Source organism: Mirounga angustirostris, unplaced genomic scaffold, assembly GCF_029215605.1.
Source record: "Mirounga angustirostris isolate CCGP_5_RB_7025 unplaced genomic scaffold, mMirAng1.0.hap1 SCAF_9, whole genome shotgun sequence".
Lineage (NCBI taxonomy): Eukaryota > Metazoa > Chordata > Mammalia > Carnivora > Phocidae > Mirounga > Mirounga angustirostris.
Window position 1 is genome coordinate 113,550,193 of NW_026991717.1, and position 25,071 is coordinate 113,575,263.

At 48.2% G+C, this 25,071-nt stretch overlaps 1 protein-coding gene across 10 annotated transcripts in view; it reads right to left on the reverse strand.

The window, feature by feature from the left end:
- Nucleotides 1-1,979: 1,979 nt before the first annotated feature.
- Nucleotides 1,980-25,071, reverse strand: part of SLC8A3 (solute carrier family 8 member A3) — a 146,030-nt gene continuing 122,938 nt past the window's right edge. For 2 of the 10 annotated variants that reach the window (XM_064571257.1, XM_045901106.3), the window contains exons 3-8: nt 21,360-21,466; nt 13,468-13,485; nt 9,164-9,288; nt 8,521-8,620; nt 6,562-6,837; nt 1,980-4,179 (exon numbers count right to left, since the gene is read on the reverse strand). In XM_064571257.1, coding sequence (XP_064427327.1) covers nt 3,803-4,179; nt 6,562-6,837; nt 8,521-8,620; nt 9,164-9,288; nt 13,468-13,485; nt 21,360-21,466 — 1,003 coding nt within the window. In that variant the 3' untranslated portion in view covers nt 1,980-3,802. Of the gene's footprint in view, nt 4,180-6,561; nt 6,838-8,520; nt 8,621-9,163; nt 9,289-13,467; nt 13,486-18,511; nt 18,616-21,359; nt 21,467-25,071 lie in introns of those variants that run through there. The other 8 variants (XM_045901108.3, XM_045901112.3, XM_064571258.1 and 5 more) reach the window with 7 other exon arrangements.

Below are 25,071 nucleotides of genomic sequence, written 5' to 3' on the forward strand. Positions count from 1 at the left end.
TCAAGGGAATGAGAATGTGCGTGGCTGAGTCAGTAAAAAGTACTGAAAATGAACATGTGCAAAAGGCTAGCAATGTCTTTTTTCACACTAACACACAGGCAGCAGGGCCAAAGAATTCCCAAAGGACATCTGCAACGCCCTGTCAGGTTGAGGTTGATAGGCAGTTTGCTGTTACACACACACACACACACACACACACACACACATACAAGCATGCACGTGCACATGTCACTTTTGTATATGTATTCCAGAATGCCAGAGTGGAAGATAGAAGTAATAGGCCTCCAAGGCCATTCATGAGCTTATTTGTAGTTCAGGACACTGATCCAGAGCACAGATGGAGCGGTGCAGGTCCACAGAACTAAGTAATGGCGGCCTCCAGACCAGCACCCAGGTCTTCAGGTTCCCAGGCTCTTCTTCTCAGCCCTCTTTCCTGTTCTCGCTGGTTCATCCCAGCTTCTGCCTTGACAAAGCCTAACATCTACATAATCCAGAAATGACTCAAAAAGGGGGAATTCTAGGTCCAAATGGCTTTCATGATTTGGCATCTACCATGTAATCAGCTAAAGGGCATTTTTCATTTTCATCTTAGTGTCTGGCAAAGAACTAAATGAGCTTGTTAGCCAAACCCTTCTCCTTGTCTACTTTTTTGTGTTGTTCTGTGTCCCCTTGAACTCTATACTCCACCACGCCAACCATCGTTATTCCAGGACGACACCATATCCTGTTTTAGCCCTCTTACCAAGCCCCCTCATCAAAAGATTCTTCCTTCAAGATCCTACTTAAATGTTACATGCTCTGTTTTTCCCGATGCTTCCAGGCTGAGTTAGTGTTTCCCGTGGCACCTCTTTATGGCATTCTTAGAGCACTCATGACATAGAGCTGTAAATTTTATCTGCACCTTGGTGGTTCATATGCTTCATAGGCTCCTTCCCAACACTTGGCTTTTTGGGAAGGGCAATAGTACATATAATGTCACCCCTCTCTTTCCTGAGTTGTTCAGACCGGGAGTTCAGACAAAGCTACCGATCCACAGGTAGCCCAGCCGCCAGACACAGCCTCCAACAGAGGATTCTGCCTTTCGGGAATGGCCCTTTGGGGATGGGAGATTGGTCACATTCTCTCCATTGAGAATCCACTCAGAGAAGAGGGATGTCCCAGGCAGTTGTGGGAATGGCGCTATGCAGTCTTGCCGTGGTGACAGGGCTGGTGGCCGTGCCGAGCCATGTGCTCAGCCACGTGTCAGACAAGCAGAGTGGAGGGAGCATCTTGGGAGGGAGAGGAAGGGGCCAGGTCTGAGGGGAGACTGGGAGGACTGGGGGGACTATGCCGTTTGGGGGCGAGGGAGAGCAGACTTGCAGGCTCCTATGGCCAGTTGTGCCTTCTGTCTGGGGTTCCACAGGAACCCCCCACCAGGCCTTTGCCGCCTTGCCCCCCTCTACTTCTTGGGCTAGGTTAATGGGTTTCTGTTTCTTGGCACCAAAAGAGCCTTGGTTAAGAAAGTGTTACCTCCCCCTCTGGACTGTGAGTTGCTTGAGGTCTTCCTTTTATCACCAGACTGGAGCTCAATGCATCGACGGCGTTCAAAATCCACTTGTTGCATGAATGATGAGTCAACGAACGAACGGATGTGCCTACTGGTAAGAGATGCAGGGCCCTGTTTGCCTGGCGGGACTCCTGCCCCACCGCGCCTTTCTGATACGAAAGCCTCTTTCCCCTAATCCCCGCAGCTCTGCTGCTTCGGTCCTCCAGCGTCCCAGCGTCCCAGCGTCCAGCTTTTGATGGGCGGCATTTCCCCAAAGTATTCTTTTTGCTTTAAAAATACTGGGTCTGGAGCACTGGCATCTGAGGGGATGCAGATGCAGACAGGAGATACAAATAGGAGACGACACTTTCACCTTAACCGCATCTGCTCCAGAAGAAACCCCAGCTGGCCCCCTGGACCTTTTCCTGAAGAAACATGGAAGAAGCAAGCTGTATTTAGAGAGATATAAGTATAGCTTTTATTTTTTTTAAAACCAACCCAACATTTCCACTGGCAACTGTCAACATAGCTTATGACATGAGCACTGTTTCTTTTTTAGTTATTTTTTTCTTAAAAAAATGTGTTTAAAATTAAACGGGTGTTTTTTAATTTCTCTTTTTTTCCCTTAAAAAATGTATTTATGTCAATGCAGAAAGCCTAAAGATCTGTGGGCAGTTTTGTGATGACTGTGTGTTTTTGTGTGTGCGTGTGCGCGCACAAGCGTGTGTGTTTTAAAGCCAAGGCCTTTCCAAATTTGTTGGGAAAAGGTCTGTAGGCCATGGCAATCTCTTTTTCTATAAACCCAGGCTCCGTGGGATGATAGCAACTAAGATTCCTCTTTACTGGGGCAAGAAATAGCCCACAGGCTGGAAAAAGAGCTTCATGAGGTTTAAAAACAAGCAGGAATGTGGGAGAGATGAGAAATTCCAGTTCGTACCTTGTGAAAATGCTTTCCAAAGTGACCTGAGGGTCCAGGAGAGGTGGAAGGAGCCCCTGGTTTTCGTATCAACCTCTCAGTTTTTGCATTACCTCAAGAAATACAGTCAGACCTCTTAGTGTGGCGCATTAGGAAGTGAGGGGGTGGGAAGCTGACATTTCCCCGAAGCACTGACATTTTAAATATAATCTTTCCCCTCAAAGACCTCACGAGGTGGACAGCTCTTGTCCTCGGCCTCAGATAGGAAGCCAAAGATACTCAAGAAGCCATCTATGCTTTTGTCTCCCCAGCTGCCCTTTGTCATCAGGTACCAATCCTAGTTCTGTCCCCTATCTCCCACGTGGGGGGTCTTCCTGCGGAAGGATAAACGTATAGACACGGCCACAGCCAGACAGACGGAATAAACTGGAAAGGGCACGGAAGGGAACCATGACCTTTTGTTTTAAACTGGATTTCGACATAAGCATATAAAGCTCCTCCTGCCCCAGCACCAACCCTGGTTCTTCAGCGCTCCTCGTGAGTGTGCAAACACACTACCACCCGAACAACATCCCTCTCCCACTGAGAAGAAAAGCGGACTGGGGGTCGGGGTGCAGGACGGGCTGGGGCCAAGAGACAGCTGTTTCCAGGCAGAGGGGGTAGGGGGAGAGGGGTAGGGGGAGAAGGGGATGGGGAGGAGGGAGAGGGGGAGAGGGGAGAGGGGGAGGGGGAGGGGGGACAGGGGGAGAGGGTGCGGCTGAGCGTCCTGCCTCTACCTGTCCGCTCCCGCCTTGGGTTCCCTCACAGCACCTTTGTTAACTGACTTCAGAGAGAAAAGACAAAAGGAACAAACAATGAGGACACCTGATGGGAAAGCGAGCACAGTAATGGCCACGATGATGACAGCGGCCTGGGGGGGGGGGAGGGGAGGACTCACTTCCACCCTCGCCAGCTGCGGGAGAGGGTGCGGAGGTGGCCAAGCCGCCAGACAGCGGAAGCCCTGCCCCCAGGGAAGCGGGCGAAGCAAAGGAATACTGGGACGGCGGGCGGCGGAAGGGTCTGGCCCCCGCTGTGGGTCAGGGACGTGGGTGGGGAGACGCGGAGGAGGTGGGTCGTTGCTGTCGTGGTTTGTACTGAATTAAATACTTCGTGAAGTGGGTGCTCCCTCCACTCCGATTGGTTAAGACTCTGCCCTTTCAGGCCCACTGCGGGGGGCGGGGGGGCCAGGTCGGCGGGGGTGGGGTCCTGGGGCTCGAGCCCTGACGCCGCCTCCGCGGGCTGCTCCCCGGCGAGCCGCGGGGGCAAAGCGCCCTTCGCTTAGGGAAGGCCGAGGCGTGTGCGGCGGAGGCTCCGCGCGTGGCTCAGAAGCCCCTGATGTAGCAGTAGGCCTCCAGCGTGGCAAAGAGTATGTACAGGAGCCACAGGCTCACGAAGAGCCACGTCGTGGCCAGCTTGCAGCCGCGAGGGCCGCCCAGCTCCCCGCCCAGGTGCGGCCGCCGGCGGTACAAGAGCACGCTGATGCACACGAACGCGAAGATGGTGAAGAGGGTGACCGAGAAGGCCAGCGTGCCGGCGGACACGTAGAACTCCTGTCCCTGCAGGGCCCAGTAGATGGCGGCCACGGACCAGGCCAGGCCGATGCCCAGGAAGACGTTGATGGCGTTGCTGCCCGTGACGTTGCCGATGGAGGCGTCCGAGTACGTGTCCTGGATGGCGGCGGCTTTGCTGGCAAACATGTCTGGAAAAGGGAGAGACGATGGGAGCTGCAGGGAGCCTGAGACGCGGAGGCTCCTCCCTCCCCCCCACCCCATGTGTCCAAAAGGCCCCAGGCCGAGCTCAGGAAGGAGAGGCAGGGGCTCTGCCGTGAACGGGCTGTGTGGCCTTGGACAGGTCACCTCACTCCTCTGGGCTTCAGGTTCCTCATCTGCTGGGGCCTGAATAAGGGCCTATTGGTCCTGATATTTACTCAGTGGGTTTGCTGTTCCCTTTGGATTATTTTTTTCCGTAAGGGGAGTTTGCTATCCCATGATGATCTGCCCAGGGAACCTTGGCATCCTGGGAAGCTGCTGAGGGTAGATGCCCGATTGTAACCATCACGTGGGGTATCAGCTCACGTAACACAGTCATGGGCGATGCCCCTGGATTCGGCATTGTGTTAGGGGCTGGATTTACGGGGACAGAGGACACGCCAGGGAACCATGAGGTATGGACTCAAGGAAGACAGGGCTCTGCCTCTGTAGTTAGTATATGGGGCACAGGGCCCTGCAAGCTGCTTGACTTTAGATGTTGGCGTGGATTGTAGGCATTGGAAGGACTGTCAGGGACATCTAGCCACCCTTTGATTTCACAGGTAAGGAAAATAAGGGTCAAGGAATCTACCCAAGGTCACACGGGCAGTTAACAAGACCTATGGCCCTAAAACCCTCACGGAAGGGCCCTTTGCATAGCACCACCCCAGAGAATTTCGGGCAAAGCCATGAAATCAGCTGAGTGCACCACCGCGTAACCTTTGTCAAGCCCCTAATGGCTGCCAGCCACTCCCTGGGCCAACTGCAAGGACTTGGAAGTGTCCCAAGCTCTCTCCTTGCCCGCTTGTCCTGCCTTGCCTCCTTGTTGCCAATTTTCTCGGATCTCCCAGAGAAAACCTCTTGCCTTTTCTTGCCTATGACCTTGCTTTTCTGCCTCTGATCCTCTGCAATTTCTTCCCATGTGTGTTCCTTTTTCCCCTGTGGTAGTTCTGCGCCTTCCCCTCTGATAGTTTCAGTCCCTAGAGGCCTGGAGAACAGAGATCACAGGGCATCTCCTCCACAAAGCCTTCCGTGGATCATCTGTCTAATTTCCTACCACCAGACACATTTCCATGAGAGCCAAGCCTCTTACACCACCAATGTACAAATAATCCCACCACTCCGTGCTGGGGTTTGAGGACGCGGTTTTCCTCGAGTGTCATGTCAATTCAGCTATCCTCTAGAAGGTTTTATTCTCTTAGTCCAGGAAGGGTTTCCCTGGGTCCAGCCAGCAGAGTCCTGTCTGATGGGACTCAGCCTAACCCTCTTGGCGGAGAATGCTCTCTCTTCCTTGCTGTGGTATCGGGGAGGCTCCCTGGCAGGAGCTCAGGCTCTGATGTCCTGGGCACCCAGCTGAACTAAGTCAGGAGCCTGAGCTAACACAGCCCTCTGCGGGCTAACTGCTCCTTGTCATCCCAGCCTAGCTTATATAAGCCTTTCTTGGAAGCTATCCACGACCCAGCCCAGCCCAGGTCCCCCTGTTCTATGCTTACACAGCACCTCTACTCTCTTGTCACTGAACTTACTGAGATGATTTTAATTATAGGAGTTGAGTGCAGTTTCTGCCAGTAACTGCTGAACTCCGCTCAGAGCGGGGAGCGCGCCTGCCCGCCTCCCACGATAGCCTCAACGACTAGCACAGGACTGCATCGGGCTCGGTAAATATTTGTCTAATGAATGAATAAATTCATGCCTGCTCTTGTTCGTCTTTGGGTGTTTATAAGAAAAGAATATGTAATTCATCATATGAAAGGACAAGAGCTCACTAAGCTTCCTCTCCTGTCCCGCCAGGAGACAATTTGTACTCACAGGTGTCCTTCTAAGTGAGGAAGCCAAGAATGCTTGTGAACATTTCTATTGTGACATCTTCAAGTGGGCTAATCTTTAGTCTCGGTGGCTGCCAGAGACAAGTGGGAGGGGAACAGTATCTATAGCCTTTGAATTACGTTGTTTGTGGCCTTCATATCATGTGGAGGTTAAGAAAGTGGGCCACTCACATGGGCAGTTGACTTAGCTCTGTGGGCCTCGGTTTTCTCATTTGTCATGTGGGGATAATAACGATCCCGATTACACAGGGTTTTGGTGAGCATTACAGAGAGGAAACCTGTAAACTGCGTAGCATACACAGTGCCCGACACATCAAAAGTGTTCAGGAAATGTTAGCTCTTGCTAGTAATTGTTTTCATTAATCCCTTTGGCTTCTGTGCACCTTTGGGGCAGAGGCTCTGTTAAGTTCAGATCCGAGATAGTAAGGAAGATACTGAGGTAAAGTGGAGGGGTCCCTTGGCCCCGGTAATAACCTCTTTGCGAACCCAAGCCCCCCTCACTCTTACCTGGCACAGAGGTGCCAAATGCCACAAAAACGACAGCGGTGACAGAGTCCTTGAGGCCAATGGTGCAGCCGAAGTGGGAGGCCAGGTCCCCGATTATGGCCGTGAGCATGCCAATGATGAGAATGGACACAACGAAGCAGGCCCAGCCATGGCAGTACTCTGTGGGGGGCACGCAGGCAAACAGCACCTTCCAGAAGACCGTCAGAAAGTGCATGACGTAGTCAAAGCAGGACGGCAGCCTCTCCTCCCCTGACTCGTCCTCCTCCTCGTCCCCTGCTGCAGACCAGATAAAACAGGCCCCGGGGAAGGGCAGCGAGGTCAGATCCCCATTCAGCAAAAATCAAGTCAACCCACGTGGCAAGCATTATTAGCTGGCAGGAGACTCCAGCCCTCTCCTGGGCAGTGGCGTGCGCCACGGCCTGGGCGCCAGACGACACTGGGGAAAGGGGAACCGAGTGCGGGTGCCCCATTGGTTAATGTGAATGCAGGGCACCCGGGAGGGTGGGAGGGAGTGGACAGGGGAATAGGGAGAGAAGGGCGAAAGAGAGAGGCTGGGGGTGGGGGTGGGGGTGGGACTCGGGAAGGACAAGGCGACGAAGCAGAGAGGAGGGTAGAGCAGGCTGTGTCTGGTTGCCTGGGCGAAGAAAAGCGAAATCAGCCGTGTCCGCTCTTCACTGGACGTGGGCGGAGCGCCTCCCTAATGTTCCTGATGTGCCTGCGGCAATAAGCTCGGGGTTCTGGTGGCTATCCGTCCCTGGGGGGTCGGCTGTCCTTCCAGATCATGTGGGCATACCAGAGACCTAGCGCCATCCTCCCGATAGCCCATGGGACAGAGCAGGGCTGGGTCCCATTGTCCTTGCCAGGAAATGGGGGCCAAGTTGCCCACTCAGCAGTCCGGGAGGAGAGGGCATGCTGAGGCCAGCTGGTACCTTGTCCAGGGCCACCTCTGTTATGTTTGACACAATCAGGGGAAGCTAGGGTTTTAAAGAGCAGGAGTTAGGGCGCTTGAGTTCCGGGTGCAGCTTTGCCAGGAAGAGGATCGGTAAGCTGAGGAAAATCACCCCTTATTTCTAAGCCTCAGTTCCCTCGCTTGAGAAAGGAGGGGGTTCGTCTATTGGGTCGCCTATATTCTGTTTATTGTCCCCTTAGGGGCAAAGTAAGGTCATCAGAGGGGGACCTGGGGGGATCTGAGGCGGGCGACGTGAGACGTGGGGCAGCAGCTGCCGCGGCCACCCTCTCTTCCCAGCAGTACTTCTGCCCTGGCTCCTGGGCCTCAGGCATGGGACCCTGTGGTTGCTATGACAGCAAAGCCTCATGAAAGCGGACAAGGCCAGCGGAGCTGGGCAGTACGGGGAGGGCTCCGCGGTACCAAGAGGCACTATGGGTGGTGGTGGAGAGACTCGTCTGGGGCCCTGGCTGTGCTCTGGGCCGCCACTGAGGGAGCCTGTCAGTGAATGGCCAAGGAGAGGTCTGGAATCACCCAGGGCGGAGGTTTGTCAGTGTCAATGCAGAGATTTTACAAACTCTGGACCCCCATGTCTAATCAGAATAGTCCCCCAGTTTACAGAAAAGGAGGCCCAAAAAAGTGAGAGGAAAGAATGATGGAAACCAGAATTTAATGAGTTCCTGTTTGGTACCAGACTCTACCATTCTACTTTGCTGAGAAAGGTCGAAATGGTTCCCTTTTTGAATGAGTAAATTGAGGTGGAGGGGGGGGTAACTTGTCCCAGGTCACACGGGTGGGGGCCAGGATTTGAAACCAGTGATAGCCATGCTCTTCTAGCTACCCCATGATTCTTTTCCAAAGTGACCTGGTAAAACAGGCCAAGAGCAAGGACTAGCGCTGGGACGCAGGGGCCTGTCCAGAAATTGGTAGCTGCTAATGGGGCTGTGTTCTCCCTTCTCTGGCATTGCCTGCTTCTCTCAGCAAGGCCAGTGCCCATCTTGAGACCCTCTTACCTGCACTGACAGTGATGGCCTCCATGAACTGGTCCCTCCAGGAATGGGTCCCCACAACCATGGCCAGGTTTGTCTTCTTGATCAGTTTGTCCACCGTATTCTGTCAGGGAGATAAAAACTTGGAATCATGAGGTTAGAACGCTCAGAACTGTTGAGGAGTCTGGTGTTTCAAGGGAATGAAAGATGTCTTGCATTCCAGGTGTATCCACATGGGTCCTGGGAGTAATGGCCTTGGATGATGTCTTCTGGGCCAGTCTTTCCATTTCCCTTTTCTTTGGTTGTGATGGTGGATATTGGATACTTAGAGCAATAAAATAGAGCATAACGGTAATGATGCCAATAAACCTTGCCCCGGAGTAGTAAATTTTAGAATCTTTGTTTTTAAAATACAGTTAAACAATAGTGATAATACATCGAGGGGCTTTATAGCCCATTTATTCCATTTGTTATGTTTCCTCCCAATATTCCTAGGATCTAAATGGCCAGCACTATTCCTTCCATGTTACAAATGGGGAAATTGACACTGGGTGGGTAAGTGATTTGTTCAGTTTCAGCTTCACTATTCAGTGGTGAAACTGTAACAAAACTTCTACCTCCCACCACATTACTCTATTATTCAATTAGATCACATTTATGGCCTGACCTTGAATTCAAAGGACTCTTCAATGATGACCTCTAGTTTGGGGTGTTCGCCCAGTACTGGCTTTCCCATTTCTGCTATCCTCTTGGCCTCCTCTTCCTCCACAGTCAGCTTCCTGTCTGTCACCTCTGCAACAAAACAAAATCAGACTAGCTTTAGCACATTCACCACTCCCTAGGAGTCTAAAGCTCAGAGTATTAGGCATGGGCAGCGGGCACAAAGCAAACTTCTCTCGAGAGTAGGGACTTCAGGTATTTTTTAGTGCCTCTTTCCATAATGTGCTGAACGTTTTATGACCATCAGACCCTGAGAGGGTCCCCTGAGGGCCTGGAATAAGCATTCCTATTTCCATTTTGTAACTGGGTGAGCAACCTGACCCAAAGACCTTCCAAGAAATAGCACCTATTGAAGTCCCCAAGTCATCTGGTGAGATATTGGAGAGTTGGGAACAAAAGCGTTTAACAACTTTGAATTGTTGAGCCGGACTGTTCAACTACTTGATATAAAAGTTCTTGGAGATCAGAACCACGTTAATCCAAAGGATATGTCTACTGCTTCCCCCCACCCCCATTAACATCTGTTTCCAACACCGTTTGGATGTGCCCTCTATAGAGGAGAAGGGAGGAATATCTACACTCCATACAAGTGAATGTTATCCCCACAGTGAGAAACTTGCAAGATTTCCTGAAAGATTTCTTGATTTTCCAATGAAAGATCCCCAGGATTTCTGTAGGAACCAGGCACATTTCTTCTGGAACAGAAATACTCGTTCAATCAAAACCAAAAGGAAGCTCTTCCTTTACTTTTTTTTGAGGCATTCCCTGTGTCCCTCAGCATCTTGACTCATTTACCAGAGGTCCCTTCTCAGGTTGAATGGTGGGAAAATTTTTCCACTTCAACTGGTGAGTCCATTTTAAGACCACTTCACCATGAAGACATGTTTTCTGGATTAGAGTGAAATAGAGATTGAATCTTTTTATTCCCCTTTGATTAGAAAATTGCTCTTGGCAGCCTGTTTCTTTCAGAGATCGTTTAAACATCTTTCCTTCCAAGTCCACATTCTTACATGCAATTAATTCTTTTATTCAGTTCCTTAATTGCTTTCATTCCACATAATGAATCTCCTATGGGAATCCTTTAGTCCTTGGATAATCTCAAGGACAAAGTGGGTCAGAGGCCAAGGAGGTCTTCTTTTCTCTCTAACTTGGGAATCGGTGAAGCGTAGTGACGGGTGAGACTCGAGCTCTTGAAGTTGCAAGGAAAAGAATTCACTGGAAAGACGATAAGCCAAGAGTGTAAGTTACCAGAGAGGCTGTTTTATATAAGGATTTTCTTAGTTGTCCTGAATGAAGATGGGAAGAAAGTATGCGGAGGATTCCTGAGCTGGCTGTTTCACTCAGTGCTTCTTGCACCACAGAAGGCAATCCCAAAATGTTTGGGAGCTGTCCGTGGTGCTGTCCTCCTGCTAGTGTTGGTGACAGCTTTCAGAAGCAATTATTTCTCAAGGATCAAAGTCCTGTCTATTTCTAAGTAAGCAGACACCCTTTAGCAGCCTAACTTTATTCAAGCCATTGATTCTGAGTCTTTTATTAGTCAATTATGAAGGTAAATCTGGGTACACCTAGGGTTCTGGCTAGGAAGTCAGTGATCCTAGAAGCCAGACTGCAAGCCACTCTGAGAAATAGCCTTTAGAAAAATACTTATAGATTCTTTAAAAGCAAGGGTACCTTTTTCCTCTACTTGTAGGTTTTGGCACCATATCATAATGGCTATCCTAGCAGTGACAGTATTATTCTACTCCTCCCTCCCCGATGCCCCCATGTCATACTTTACATGTGCCACAAGAACTTTATTCCAATATAATGAGCTCTCCAGTGACATATAAATGTACCTGTCTAACCCCTTGTCCAGCCATCAGTCTGGCACTATATCCATCTGGCAGGATATTGATCTACCTACTGACCTGTCCACCCCTGTGGTGACAGTCAGTTTTTCCATTTAGCTTTTTGCAAAAATCTCTTTGACAAATACCAATCCTCTATCTTTGGATCTCCCACAGCCCCACAGAGGTACTCCATATATATCGGTTAAGTGATTGATTCACATGCCTTTAAATCAACTCTGATTTAGTGTCTTGGTTTGGTAGAAATTCCTGCCTTTTTCTATCTTTGTAATGATCATTCTTTTACATTCAAATTAATTTCCTGGGAGAGTGAAAAGTCTCAAATCTAAAAGTCCATAATGATTGTGATAGCTTGTTTATGTAACTCCTCAGGATTTCAAGCGAAGAGAATAAATGATAGGTGATTTTGATATTTGAACTGACTGAAGAAACTCTCAGATCTCAGAAAAGGGGGGAGGCATGCAGAGAGAGAGAAAGAGAGAGAATACGAATAGGATGACAGATTGAGCAAATATTGGAAGAACAAAGAGCTTGCCAGGCCAGACAAGAATAGATTGCTGGGAATGCTTTACAGGTATCCTCAGAAAGAAATGGGGCAATGCCGCTAGTGAGCTCAATCCCAGGTCCCTGAAGTTGGTGGTGTAGCTCAGAATGAACATATTTACTCTCTGTCTTTCACCACCAGGCATTTGTTAATCATGTTTGCCTGTCTGCCCAGGAAAATGCAAACAAGAATTTGAGATTTCCTGGGGCGCCTGGGTGGCTCAGTCGTTAAGCGTCTGCCTTCAGCTCAGGTCATGATCCCAGGGTCCTGGGATCGAGCCCCGCATCGGGCTCCCTGCTCCGCGGGAAGCCTGCTTCTCCCTCTCCCACTCCCCCTGCTTGTGTTCCCTCTCTTGCTGTGTCTCTCTCTGTCAAATAAATAAATAAAATCTTAAAAAAAAAAAAAAAAAAAAGAATTTGAGATTTCCAGTGCATTTAAAATCTACCCATGGGCCCCTAGATTAAAAGTTTACGGACTGAAAGGTCTAGAAAATGATACCTTCTTTTCCTATTTCAGCTTCTATTGGTATTTTTGCAAATATGTTAAAAGTACAAGAAAGCCCAAATTAAATCACAATCTCTGTTGTGTGTATATATGCGTATGGTTGGTGGTGGGGGTGGGTAGAAGCAAGAGTTGGAAGCCCAAATACCTCCTCAGGCAAGAAGGTAAGTGAACTAGAGAAGGAATTCCCAATGCTATGGCATTAATACCCTGGGGGAATAGTGGAATATATGGGGTCAGAGGTAGTTCTTGTCTTGTTGGTACAAAGAGGAAGCAAATGGCCAAGGAAGCTGGAGTCCCTTTTTTTTTCAGAAAGAAAAAAATGTAGGGTTTACCTATTTTTATTGTTGTTGTTTAAAGGCTCCAAGGAGGTCAATGGCCTTTATATACTGCCCCTTCTCAAAACCAGGGTTCAGCCTATATGTAATTTTGAATACCAGTGAATCCTGTAAGATGTTTTGCCTCTCGAATGCTCCTAAAATTTGTTATATGTTCAAAGAGCTGATGAATTTAAAGTGTTATTTTAACTTATATTGAGACATCTTGTATAGCTCACTCTGCCTGCACTGAGAGTTACAGTATTGCTGATATGCTGGAAATGCTTTCCTATCTGCTCACAAAGTTGGATGTTGTTTATGACTTCATTCCACTGATGCAAGCATACTCTCAAAGAAGGTGTACATCCTAAACAGAACCTAGATTCTGCATGAGAATATGTCCAAAATAAATTCTCCAAAATTTCTATTTCCAGCCAGATAATTGTCCCCACCACCCATAATATCCTAATTCTTTTTCGTGTTCATGACACATGTGACTTCAATGACAAATGAACAAAAGTTCTAGCAATTTAGGTCTCCGCCGTAATGAGATGGAAGATCTCCAGGATCAGTAAAATTTGAGATTTTTCAAAAATTGCTTTTCATGTTCTCACAGCAGCTCCTGATTATTTTCCCCTGGTTCCTTCAAGATCAAAGTATTTTCTTTCAAATCCCATCATGATCCCATTAGGAGATTCAGCCCAGACTCTCATCCTTTCTTGCCCTACAACATGAGATGACAGATGAATTAAGACTCAGGAGAAGTCTATGACCCACTGTCTGTCTGGTAAGTTTCAACTCTCTTCCTGGCCCCAAAGAGGACCAGCTCTGCCTTTACCCACATCCGCTGACAGAAGTGGTGCTCAAAGAATTGTCTACTTCCTCACAATTACTTCAAGTGGGGAAATAAACCTCTCAGTCCTTAGGAGAACTTGTCAGGTTAGCTCGAGCCCGCAGTTCCTACTAAATCAAAGGACATTGGTCTTAAACTAAATAATGGCACTGGCGAGAAGTAGAAAAGAGGGGGCAAGACACCTCTTACCTGGAGACAACAGGAGCGCTGTTTGCAAATGGGTACCAGACAAGGGGAAGAAAGAAAAGGAAAGAGCATTAAGGTCCCATCTTGAAAGTATCCCCAGGCTTTGTGGTTGCAGCAGGATAAGGAAGGCAGTGAGCTTAGTGGGTGAGAGCTTTGCAGCCACATGCAAAAGGCAGCATTTAGGGCATGCACAGCACCAGCAAGAGGCATAAGCCACTGGAGGGACTGCTGAGCACCAGAGCCCTGCAGCCTGACTTTCCCCGCACCTTTCCTACAGCTCTGGGGGCGAGGGGAAAAGGAATGAGGATGGGGAATCCATGTGAGCGGAGCTGACACAGAGTTGGTCATTCGTGATCTTCTAAGAAATCAGGTTATCATATCCATTCTGTAAAGGAATGAGGATCCAGTTACCATGGAAACTGTAGAGTGTAGCTGGCTTATCAGTGGGGCATATGACCCTGGGGCTTGAATAGGAGTTCAGGGTCCTGAGCAGTGGCCTACAAGAGTGGAATAGTGCTCAGTCCTGTGTCTTCTATCCCTAACCTTATAACCAGATCGTGCTTAGCTTCCCAGTGCCCATAACACTTCCATGGCCACGAATAGCTTCCTAGCTACCACGATGGCCAGAACTTTGAATTCTGCAAAATGTTTTCTTTGAATGGTTTATCTTTTTATAGATACAGCCTGGCGGTTAGGGTAATACCATTTTGTATTAACCTGTGCCTAGCAAAGTCACCACAACTAGTAGGGGTTCAGCTGAGGTTTGTTTTTTGCCACGTATTTTGGCAATTGTATTTTTTATAGATCCTGTGGGGCTGCATCTCTGGATGGTGGTGTTTTTGTTCCAGACAGGACAGGCTAACTAGGGTCCAGGTATTCTGGACCAGAGAAACTGTCATACAGAAAGCTATTTGTAGGGGGCGCCTGGGTGGCTCAGTCGGTTAAGCGACTGCCTTCGGCTCAGGGCATGATCCTGGAGTCCCGGGATCGAGTCCCGCATCGGGCTCCCTGCTCGCAGGGAGTCTGCTTCTCCCTCTGACCCTCCCCCCTCTCATGCTCTCTCTCTATCTCATTCTCTCTTAAATAAATAAATAAAATCTTAAAAAAAAAAGAAAGAAAGCTATTTGTAGATGGAAGATGACAAATAATAAGGCCCCTACACGGACTGGGAAGCTTAGTTAGACGTACCTAACGCAGGGCATTCCTAGGTCCCGAATTTGGACTTACGCTAAAAAATTCTTGTGACATACCACATTTTCCTCTCAATGGTGTCTCAGTACAGCCCCACACTCCCTGGCTCTTGTCAAATAAAAGTCTGGGAACATCCCACCACATCCTCCTGATACAGCTGGTGACTGACGGTGCCGAGGAAGGAGCGGGGGTGGTGTCTGTGAATTGTTTCTTCTAAAAATCTCTAGGAATGCAACTCGGGCCAGTGATCCACCATCTCACAGTCACAACCACTGAAAACACGTGGACTGAGAATTTTTATGGTATATAAGCAGAGCAAACAGCAGTCAGCTTTTTCTGGTTTCTCCCATATGGAATTCCAAGGGGTAATTGAGTGAACCTCCTTGCTACATTGAGATGGATAGGTAGACAGACAGATAGCAAGAGAGCTTGTTCATTCTGCTCCTTCTATGGATCTGTACGGAAGCAGAACCCTTCCTGGCCCTCAAGCTCCAGGGGAAACCAGAAACCCGAACACATCAGTGACCCCAGGTAGACCCACAAGGGGTAGCTCTTCCAAAAAGGTCCCTGCTGCCCTGGTTTTCACTCAGAAGTCCCTCCCAACCCAGGATCATCTCTATCACAATGAGAGGGCTTGCAGTCAGCTGGAATGGTACCATTGTCTACATGAATTTGAGACTTTCCACTTAGCAGTTATAGATGGTCAGCGAGATCCAGATAGGCCAATTCTGAGTGACATAATACCTCCAGGGTGTTTTTCCTGCTGCTGATGATGAGAAAATCTGCAGCTGAACTTTCCCCTGTATTGATCCCCAGGGTCAGGTGAGCATCATTTATCCTTGCTCAGACACCCCAGGGACATACAGGAAATAGCATAGCTCTGTGAGTAACTGGAAGCATCTGGGCAGCTTGTCAGGGTGAGCCCATTGATGTGGTAAGAGGGGGCACAGACAGGCCCCACGACTGGGGGAGAGTGCTTTCCTTTCCACATGAGGCTCCAAGTGTCCAGCCCCCAACAGCCTTGACCATGCTGCTCGGCGTTGCCCTCCAATGTCTACTTCTGGACTAGAGCACTTACTCTACACCAGAGCAACCATGTTTCCTATTCATCCTCCCTTTTCCCTCCTCTAGCTTATCCAGAGCATTTAATCTCACCTCTAAAGTCTGTTTTGTTTGCCAAGAATAGAATCTGCTATTTCAAATACAGTCCTTTTTTTTTTTTTTTTTTGGTAATGCAAATGTCATTTTGACCATGCAAAGTCTATGCTGTTCTGAATGCCTAAGGCTCTCCCATGCAGCAGTAATCATGAAAAGACAGCTTCTCACTCTGAGAACAGCAGGGAATTCTGAAAATCAGGATGGGTTTTCATTTGATTCTGAGTCTAGACAATCAAGTTGTATGACCTTTCACCTTATGGTCTAATGCCAAAATATGGGAAGATGTGAAGAAACTGAAAATAGACAATAGACCAGGAAGTCAGGAAATGCACATATTTCCTATTGGCACCTTCCATCTTGGCATCTTGGTCACTGGGAAGACCTGGAGGATCCTTGCCTTCTCACCTACTCACTCCCTAGGACTAGGCTCCACTAGGACTTTGCTGACATCTCCTTGAACGGAGTTCAGGGCCAAAAAAAAAAGGGGGGGGGGGGGAGTAGCCAAAGGCATTTGCATTTGGCCAAGTCTCTTGAAGAGTGCAAGGTGTATCCTAGGTCACTCCCTGTCCTGCTGTTGATCAGGGTTTATTGGGGAGGCAGAAAAAAAAGGGGAGGCTTCTTTACTGGTGGAATAAAGTCATGGATGGACTTTTAACCCATTCTTTTTGTCTGGAGCCACTGCCTTCTTTACAGCTACCCTGAATGATCTTTTGTGCTGCTTTCATTTGCACCTACATAGCAGAGACTATGGAAATTGATAAAGCTAGTTTACAATGGCTTTAGGTGTCTGCGGCATCCACTCAATCATGAAGAGGAGGAGTAAATGCACAAGGGGGGTGGGAATGAGGTAGGGCAGGTGTTGAGACAACTTCTGAGAATATTCTCAGTGGTTTGGCAGAAACGCAATCTAAACAATGGAACTAGAGATTTTTTTCCCGCACACTCTGGCAGTCAGGCTCATGGCGACATCCTATCAGGTGGCAAGGAGAGGATGAGTAATGGAAGATGGAGAGGGCTTTTGCCTCTAGAACACTAGGCATGTCCAGACCTGGGTGGACACAGAACTGGTCAGATCTGCAGAGAGAGTCCCCAGAAGACAGTGAGAACTGATCAGTCATACCTGTCGACAAGACTTTAGGAGGATAGTTGCTGAATCTCTTAGATCTGTCCTTGAATGAAAGGCTTTATGCTGCTCTTTGTCATGTGAATGTGAAGTAGTTGCAGAATAATCACCCTTTTTTGACAAACAAGTGGGTCTCACTGTTCCATTCTCCATGAGGCTCCCAGAAGCATATCTCTCCTGAAGGGGACTGTGAATGTCCTTCTCTTGATATTTCCCAAGAGCACCTTTTCCATTACCACATATATTCCTCCAACACTTTCGAAGTAGTGGTTTCCAATCATTTTTCTTCAAGAGAAGAAATCTTTCCTTATATCTTCCTTGGTTGCAACATAATCAGTCGCTTAGGAATGGAACCCTAGCAGGTATCCCAAGATGCGTGTCTTGAGGAAGGGAGGAGATGAGGCCACTCCCCTGGTGTGGGATGAGGGTTATCTTGGGATCTGGGCGATATGTCTATTTGCAGATGCCAAGCAAAGGCAGGCTTCTGTGAACTGTGTTGTTTCTCAGGGATCAACACCAACTACACCATTTAGAGGCCCTTCTCCTATCAGAAAACCCATAAGTCAATACTCTGGGCCCGCCCAATGTCAGTCCTTTTCCAGGGCTCTCTGGCTGGGGAGATACCCATATCTGGAATTATTTCCTTCTCTTTGCAGACTCCCAATTTTCTGCTTTAGGGATTGCATGGTCCTAAAGCAACCTGAATAAAGTTCCCTCCTTTGGTCTTGGAATAAAGGTAGAATGAGATGGGCTGGATGTCAAGGGGAGGAAGAATAGTTCAGGACTCCAGATCATATGACTACCTCAGACACCAGCTCTGTCTCAGAGAGGTCTCAGAAGCTGTGGCCTCTGACACTTGGTATACCTTTTCATACTATGGTCTCCCCAACTGTGAAATAGTCAGATAAAACACTTACCTCCATGAAGGGCAGAGGGACCTATGAACCACTCTGCAAGTGAATAACCTGCCAAGCACTCAAGGAAGGTTGGGGAATGCAGCACAAAACTGTCAAAGCGTCATTGCAACATGGGCCCCAGCCTCCACCCCAGACCCTTCCCCCATTCAATCCAGGCTTGAGGGTGAGGGGTGGGAGGGCAAGAAGGTAGGGAAGGGGTACAGACATGCATGGCATCACATTCCTTTCTTTTTCTTCTCCTCCCCACCCACCAAGGAGTTTCCACATTTACAGGGTCCATGTATGTGTGGGGGCTGCGGGGGAGAGTGCAGGGGACAGTGGTGATCAGATCATTGGAGCACAAGGTGGAAGGAAGTAATTCAGTAGGGTAATGAGGAGTTGAGGCTGCAGCGCTGTCCAGAAGGTGAGAAAGGAGGATTGGGGAATCAGCTAAGGCTAAGAAGGCAGAGATGACACCGAAACAGGGTGAGAGCGAGAATACAGGAGGGAAAAGAATAAAAAAGTCCATTGGTCAAAAAGAGGAAAAAGGAAAAGGGAAGAAAATGGGGGGAGAAAAAACAGAGTTGCTTTTTGTTGCTGTTGCTTTTCAGTTTAAATTTTTCTCTTTCTTTTTGTTGTTGTTGTTTTATTTTGTTCTGTTTTTTAAAGAATCTCACACCTGATATTCCACGTTCCATCCATTTCGGTTCACCAAGGACAATGAAGAAATTCTCTTGCCTTTCGTATTCCTCCTCATCTACTATTTTAACCCTTATGGTTTTCCTGTAGGGACAACAAGAGAGAGAGTGTGTCGACTGGGTCGGTAGATTGGTTGGTCATTCGGAGCACAGCCTTTAAAATCATTCCCCATTACTCCTGGCGCATGCAGCCCGGTCCCGCCATGGTGGCATTTGACAGGACTATGGTGGATTGTATTTTTCTCATATTAAAAAATGGTCTCAGCTTTTCTTGTCTCCTTGGTCGTAGTTTCCTTATGGGTGTGAAGGAAAGGGAGCCAGGAGGCAAGGAAAAGTGGGCAAAGGAAGGGTTCCAGGAGGACAGGAGGGAAAGGGGAAGGACAAGGGTGCTGGTAGGGAGGAGTCAGTTTAGATCCTGCCGATGGTTAGTAGGAAGTGAGTTGGGCAGCACATTCCATTGGGTGTCACATGGTAACTGGCATTTCTTCGGGAAGCAGGTAAACTACCGGCCCATTGGGAATGATCCAGGGCCCTTCTCCAACAGGAAATATGCCAATAGTACCTAGCTAGGGGCTCGTTTCCCTTCCCGTGTCTACGCTCACTTCTTATGTGAGCCTCACAAAGAAAACTTTAAAGTATTTATCAGGAAGGGAAACGAGAGAGAGAGAGAGAGAAAGGAAGGGAGAATTTCTAACATCTTTGTCATTTTTGATCTCAGGGCTTTGGTGTTGGGAACTAAAATAAGTATGTATTAACCACAATATGATACAGGACTCCTTTAATATTTACAGCAGATGTACTCCTAGGAATATGTAAAGAAAATGATATGTCATCAAATTCTAAATCACCTCTGTACTTCTATCATATAGGGCTGATATGTCCCAAGGCTGGCTTCCTTAAATGCTGATTATCTGGGGCCTGGGGAAAATGGTGAAGGAGGTCTTTGTTCATTTCTGGGCGTGTCAACAAAGCACAGTATTTTAAAAACAAATCATCCAGGGAAGCAAAGTTTCCTTGAAAATCACTGCCCTCCAGAGACTGGCATGAGGCTGGCTCAGGCCAATTGTCATTGGAGAAGTTGCTGTGGGGGCCTGGATCATCCCCCTCTTGGTCCTTCATGGCACCATGGTGGGGTTGGCAGGTCCCAGTAGTGAGCCATGATTTTTGTTTTCTGCTAGCTTTGTCTTTGGCCTGGGACCTAAATGCTCTCTAAAGGGCAAAGCGGTGCTAACAAACAATAACCTAAAATGTCTAATCAGAGCCTCTGATGTTCCTCTTCTATTCCGAAGACACGCTCAGCTTTGCTACCTGTAAAGTGGCAGATTGACCTGAGGTGGTTTGGTGGACACAAGATTTGCTGTGCATTTGTGTTTTGTGTGTGTGTTTCACAAGTACACTTTTGGTTACCCTTTCTTGGCACCATTTTTGGACACCTTTACATACTTTGCTCGGGAGGAAAAAGACAAAGCTAAATGACTGTCAGGAAGAATTTTCTAGGGGCGCCTGGGTGGCTCAGTTGGTTAAGCAGCTGCTTTCGGCTCAGGTCATGATCCCAGAGTCCTGGGATAGAGCCCCATGTAGGGCTCCTTGCTCAGCAGAGAGCCTGCTCCCCTGCCTGCCGTTCCCCCTGCTTGTGCTTGCTGTCTGTCTGTCTCTCTCTATCTCAGTCTGGTTCTCTCTGTGTCAAATAAATAAATAAAATCTTTAAAAAAAAAAAAAAGAAGAAGAAGAATTTTCTAGGAACTTCTCTCTAGGCCCTAGATATGGGAACCTGGGGCTACCCAGGAGCTGTGAGCCTGGTAGTTTTTCTCCTGCAGGGACTCTGCTGTGGGTTAGGAATGGGTGCCCTGTGACCAAGGGCCTGGCTGGAGGGACCTGATTGATGGCCCTGCCAGGGAAGGAACGTTGCCCCCGAATACTAGTGGCTCCCCTCGACATAGTGGTCTGTCCAGAAGAGAATGTTCTGACTTGCCTATCGGAAGTCTGGGGTGTGTGGGTCATTTAAGTTGAAGGCAAAGGCTCCATCTGCTCTGAGAAATCCTGTGATCTCGTGGGAAAGCCTCCACTCAACTCAGAAGCCCTTCTCCCACCATTCTAACCCTCTGCCACCACACCTAGATGTTCTTTGCAGGGAAAACAGAGTCCAGCAGGTAGGTCTGTGACCTAGACCTCAAACTCAAACCTGTACTTTCAGCTCAATCAAGGTCAGAAGAGAAACACACCTTGATAGCAGGAATATGGCAGAAAAGAGGGCTCCTCAGGCCTGCTCTGGGGAATGGGATGAACCATAAATAGAACCCAAATCCAAATACATTGATTGCCAATGTCTGGGGACTCTAAGCTTAGCCCTGAGAATACCTGCCCCATAGGAGTCTGTACTGAGCACCTAAGCCAGTTTCCCAGTGCCGCCCTTCTGCCTGGCACTGTGCTGTGTGATCTTTTTCTTTCCTGTATATGAAGCCGTCCAGGAGAAGCAGAGAACCCATATACGATACTCTGGGCTCTGGCTGACTCTCTCTCTCTCTCTCTCTCTGTCTCTCCCCTACCCTGTGTTTTTCCCATATCCATTTCTCCATCCCACAGAAATTAGCATTGACTCTTGAACATCCCTCTTATGGATACCATGTGACAGGCTGGCAGGTGTTAGGGCAGAGCTGGGATCAGAGAGAGGAGAGGGAGAGGTGGAAAGAAAGGAAATGAGAGAACAAGAAAGAAAACAAGGGGACGTGGACTAGAGTGGCAGAAGAAAGGGGAAGAGAAGACAAACAGAACCAGAAGAAGAGAGGAGAGAAGAATGTTAACATTATTGGGTAGGACAGGGTACTACACCTTTCTGAAAACTCATATCCACCATGCGGGGGCCCACCATCTCAATGAAGTAATTCTTGTTTTTCTCATACGCCTCATCATCAATTACCTTGATGTGAATTGCTTTGCTGTGGATGGAAAAATAAGTATCATAAGCAAGGAGCAGATTGGGGTGGGGGGCAAGCCAGCCAGGAGAAGGAACAGGAAGAGAAGGAAACAGTGAAAAGATCCAGAAAGGTCAAAGTGTGCCCCCATGGGGGGCACCAAGGGGAAGGGCTGCCCCAGGCCCCCATCTAGGCTTCCTGGGCTCCTCTTAGGCTTCATGTGGCTTCGTGGCATGGTCAGACTTGAAAGCTGGAAAGTCAATGGTTCTGGGTTCTAATCTTGGGTATGCTATGTGACCTCGGACAAATAATGTAACTGATACACAAACAGGTTAAATAATGCTTACACCATCCCAGGGCGGTTGTGAGAGCAATGAAATAATATGCATATAATGGCTCAGTCATTTAGGTCCTCTGTAATGTTTGCTTCCTTATCCTTCTTGCTTTGGGGACAGGGAGAATTTTTTTTTTTAGTTTTTTTGACTTTTGAAATCAGCTGGTGTTGTTCTGAAAGGCTTATGTTTCCTTTCTATAAAGGACATGGATGGAGGGGCCTGTTGGCTTGTGGGAATCTTGCCTGGACATAGAAGGACTTTTCCCTTTCTCTGTGGCAGCGACTACCACGGGGAAGCCAGGAGGGCCACGCGGTTCAAGTCACACATTCTGGTAACTCACGAAGGGCTTCAGAAGCTACAAGCTACCTCCAAATAAGCCCTGCAGCCACAGGGGTGCACGGAGGGGATCACATGAATTCTAGGGCACTCCGAGTCCCAGTTACCTTACAAATCCTACAATGACCTTGGGACTAGCACAATTACACTATTTTTATGTTAAAAGGTGCTTTGTTAAACAATGAAAAATATAAACCAATTTTAGTAGTACTGATTTCCATTTTTCTTTCCTTCCTTCCTTCCTTCTTCCTTCCTTCCTTTTTCTTTCTTTCTTTCGTTCGTTCGTTCGTTCGTTCTTTCTTTCTTTCTTTCTTTCATTACTAGGAGCTTTAAAAACAAACATGGACCTGGGCCACTCCCAACCTTTGCTTAATAATGGGGACATTTCAGCACCAGACTCTAGTGGAGGTGTCTCGCAGAGGGTGTGGGACATGGCTGGAGGGGGTGTGCACAGAGCTGAGTCTTCCCTCAGCAGTGGGACAGCCTTACCCAGCTGTCTGTGGGCCTGCACCCTCTCAGACTTGGGTGGGCTGAGGCCTTCAGCACCCGCCTTTAAAAAAAATAAATAAAATATATATATATGTATATATATATATGTATATGTGTGTGTGTATGTATGTATATATATATATATATATATATATATATAAAATAGGAATATCTTTATATTCTGACTTGGGACAACTCTGTGCTCTCCCAGTTTTTCCCAAGTCACTGTTAAGAGTGTTGGATGCCTACAAAGCTTCCTTTGTCCACACTGTTGATCCTAGAGAACCGAATGTGGGCCTGTGGCTCCCAAAGTGAATGAACAGCAGTTACTAATACACCCCAGCCCCCACCAGTCCACGGCTTCAAAATCAAAGACTCCAAACCATCATCACTGGCCACACCCACTGCCATCACAGAACAAGCTGGCTCGTCAGCACAGAAAGCATGCCTGTTCAACCTCTGAAAGGCCTCTCTGGCCTTTCTTCCTTGAGAGCAGTGGCCCTGGTACTGGAGACTGAGGACTTGGGGTCAGATCTGGCCTCTACCTCTCACTAGCTGGGTGACCTGGGGCAACCTGCTAAAGCTCTTCAAGCCTTATTTGTAAAGTGGAGTACGAATATCTACTTCAGAGCGTTCTTAAATGAGATCATGCACATGATGCACTTGGTGGGGTACGCGTTCCCTTGGGAGTGTTTAATAAATAGCAACCATTATTACTAAGAGCAATAGGACCCCGATTTGGTGGTTTGAGAGTATTTTATAAGGGAATCTTACCATCTCCAGTCATTAAGTTGGAAAATAAGGGGACATCAGTACATAACACTGGTGGCCCAAGAGGGGGTACAGGCTGGAAACAGAAGTCAGGTCAAGAAAGGACTGGATGGTACAGGACGATCCATCCCCATGGGTTAGGAGAGGGGCTTGAAATGCTAAGGGTGAGAGCGTAGACAGCAACTCATGGTTTTTCAGAATCTGGCCTTGTGTCAGCAATAAGCTCTGGGCTAGACAGACCGCGTCCTTAGACATAGTGTGACTTGTGCTTGCGATTTTTAGCGAAGAGATAAAGAGAATAAGAGATGCCATCAATAACTCAGTGGAAGACAGGGAAGTGAGAACAGACATTAGTAGTGGCATGAGGAACTACGGTTAGCTGGCTGGAACCCCTGGTGGGAGGAGTGGAGGAGGTGGGGTGTCAGACTCCCTCGCTGGGATCGGTCACGGGGAAGGCATCACCTCTGTTTGGACCCTGCCTGGAAGCTAGAGAAATCCCTTCTTTTCCAGCTCTTGAAAACCAAGTAAATCCTCAACTCTACTCAAGCCACAGATGAAGCCACAAGAACATTTAAATTAAGTGAGAGCCACCAACCAGGTCTTGAGTTCTCTTTCCAAAATTGTTCTTCCTCATTTCAGTCAACAGCAACATGGTCTATCCAAATCTGGAAACACCCCGATTCCTTCCTTTTCCTCACCCTTCCCCCTAACCCCACCCCAACCCTGATACATGTAATTTGCCGCCATCTTTCCCTTTGCTACTGAGACGTCAGTCAAAACACCATTGCCTCTCCTTTGAACTTGGTAATAACCTCCTAAGAAATATTCCTGCCTTTGCCCTCTCCTTCAATTCCTTCCCCCCAAAATGACCCAGGGCTGTCCATTAAAAATGTAATCCAAGTCCCATCCCACTACTATCATTGGAATAAATGTAGAGTCCTTACCATGGCCTCTAGAATCTTACATAACCCAGCTGCTGGTGACCTTGCTGACTCCATTCCCACCATTCTCCCCTTGCTCGGGAGTCCCAGACACACTGGTCTTTCTGTTCCTTAAATCAAGCCCCTTCCCACTTAAGGCATCATCCTGACTTGTTCTCTGTGCCTGGGTCTGTGCTATCCTTATCCTTTGGGTCTCCACATAAGCATCACCTCCTAGGAGAGGCCTTCCATGGCCACGTTACCTCCTTGGGTCTCTTTCCTGCCCACTGTCTCTACCTCCCCACCACGGGTCACCTTCCATCTGCTCGTTCCCTTCAGTGCGCCAATCACAGCCTGAAGGTAGATGGCTGGTTTATTAACTTCTTTGTTTACAGTCTGTCTGTCCTCAGTGGAACGTAAGCGCCATGATGACAGGGAACCTGTCTCACTTGCTGCCACAGTCCCAGTGCCCTGTGCCCGGTGTGGAGGAGGCCCTCGACCATGACTTGCTGAAGGACTGAAGGGTGAATTTCTAACACACCTGAGAACACATCTGCCTCTTTGCAGCAAAAACTCATTAGGAACAACAATAAAACATTTTTTTGAAGGCTATTCTGATAGAATGCCTAAGGATTCCCAGTGGGACAAAGAGACCAGAAGCCCAATGTCATCCAACTACACCCTCAGTTGATTAGCCCACTCCATTTGTCTGTCTACAGGAGAGCTCTCCAACAACAAGCTGAGATTGAATTCACGGGGCTTGGCTGGGGGTTTTGAA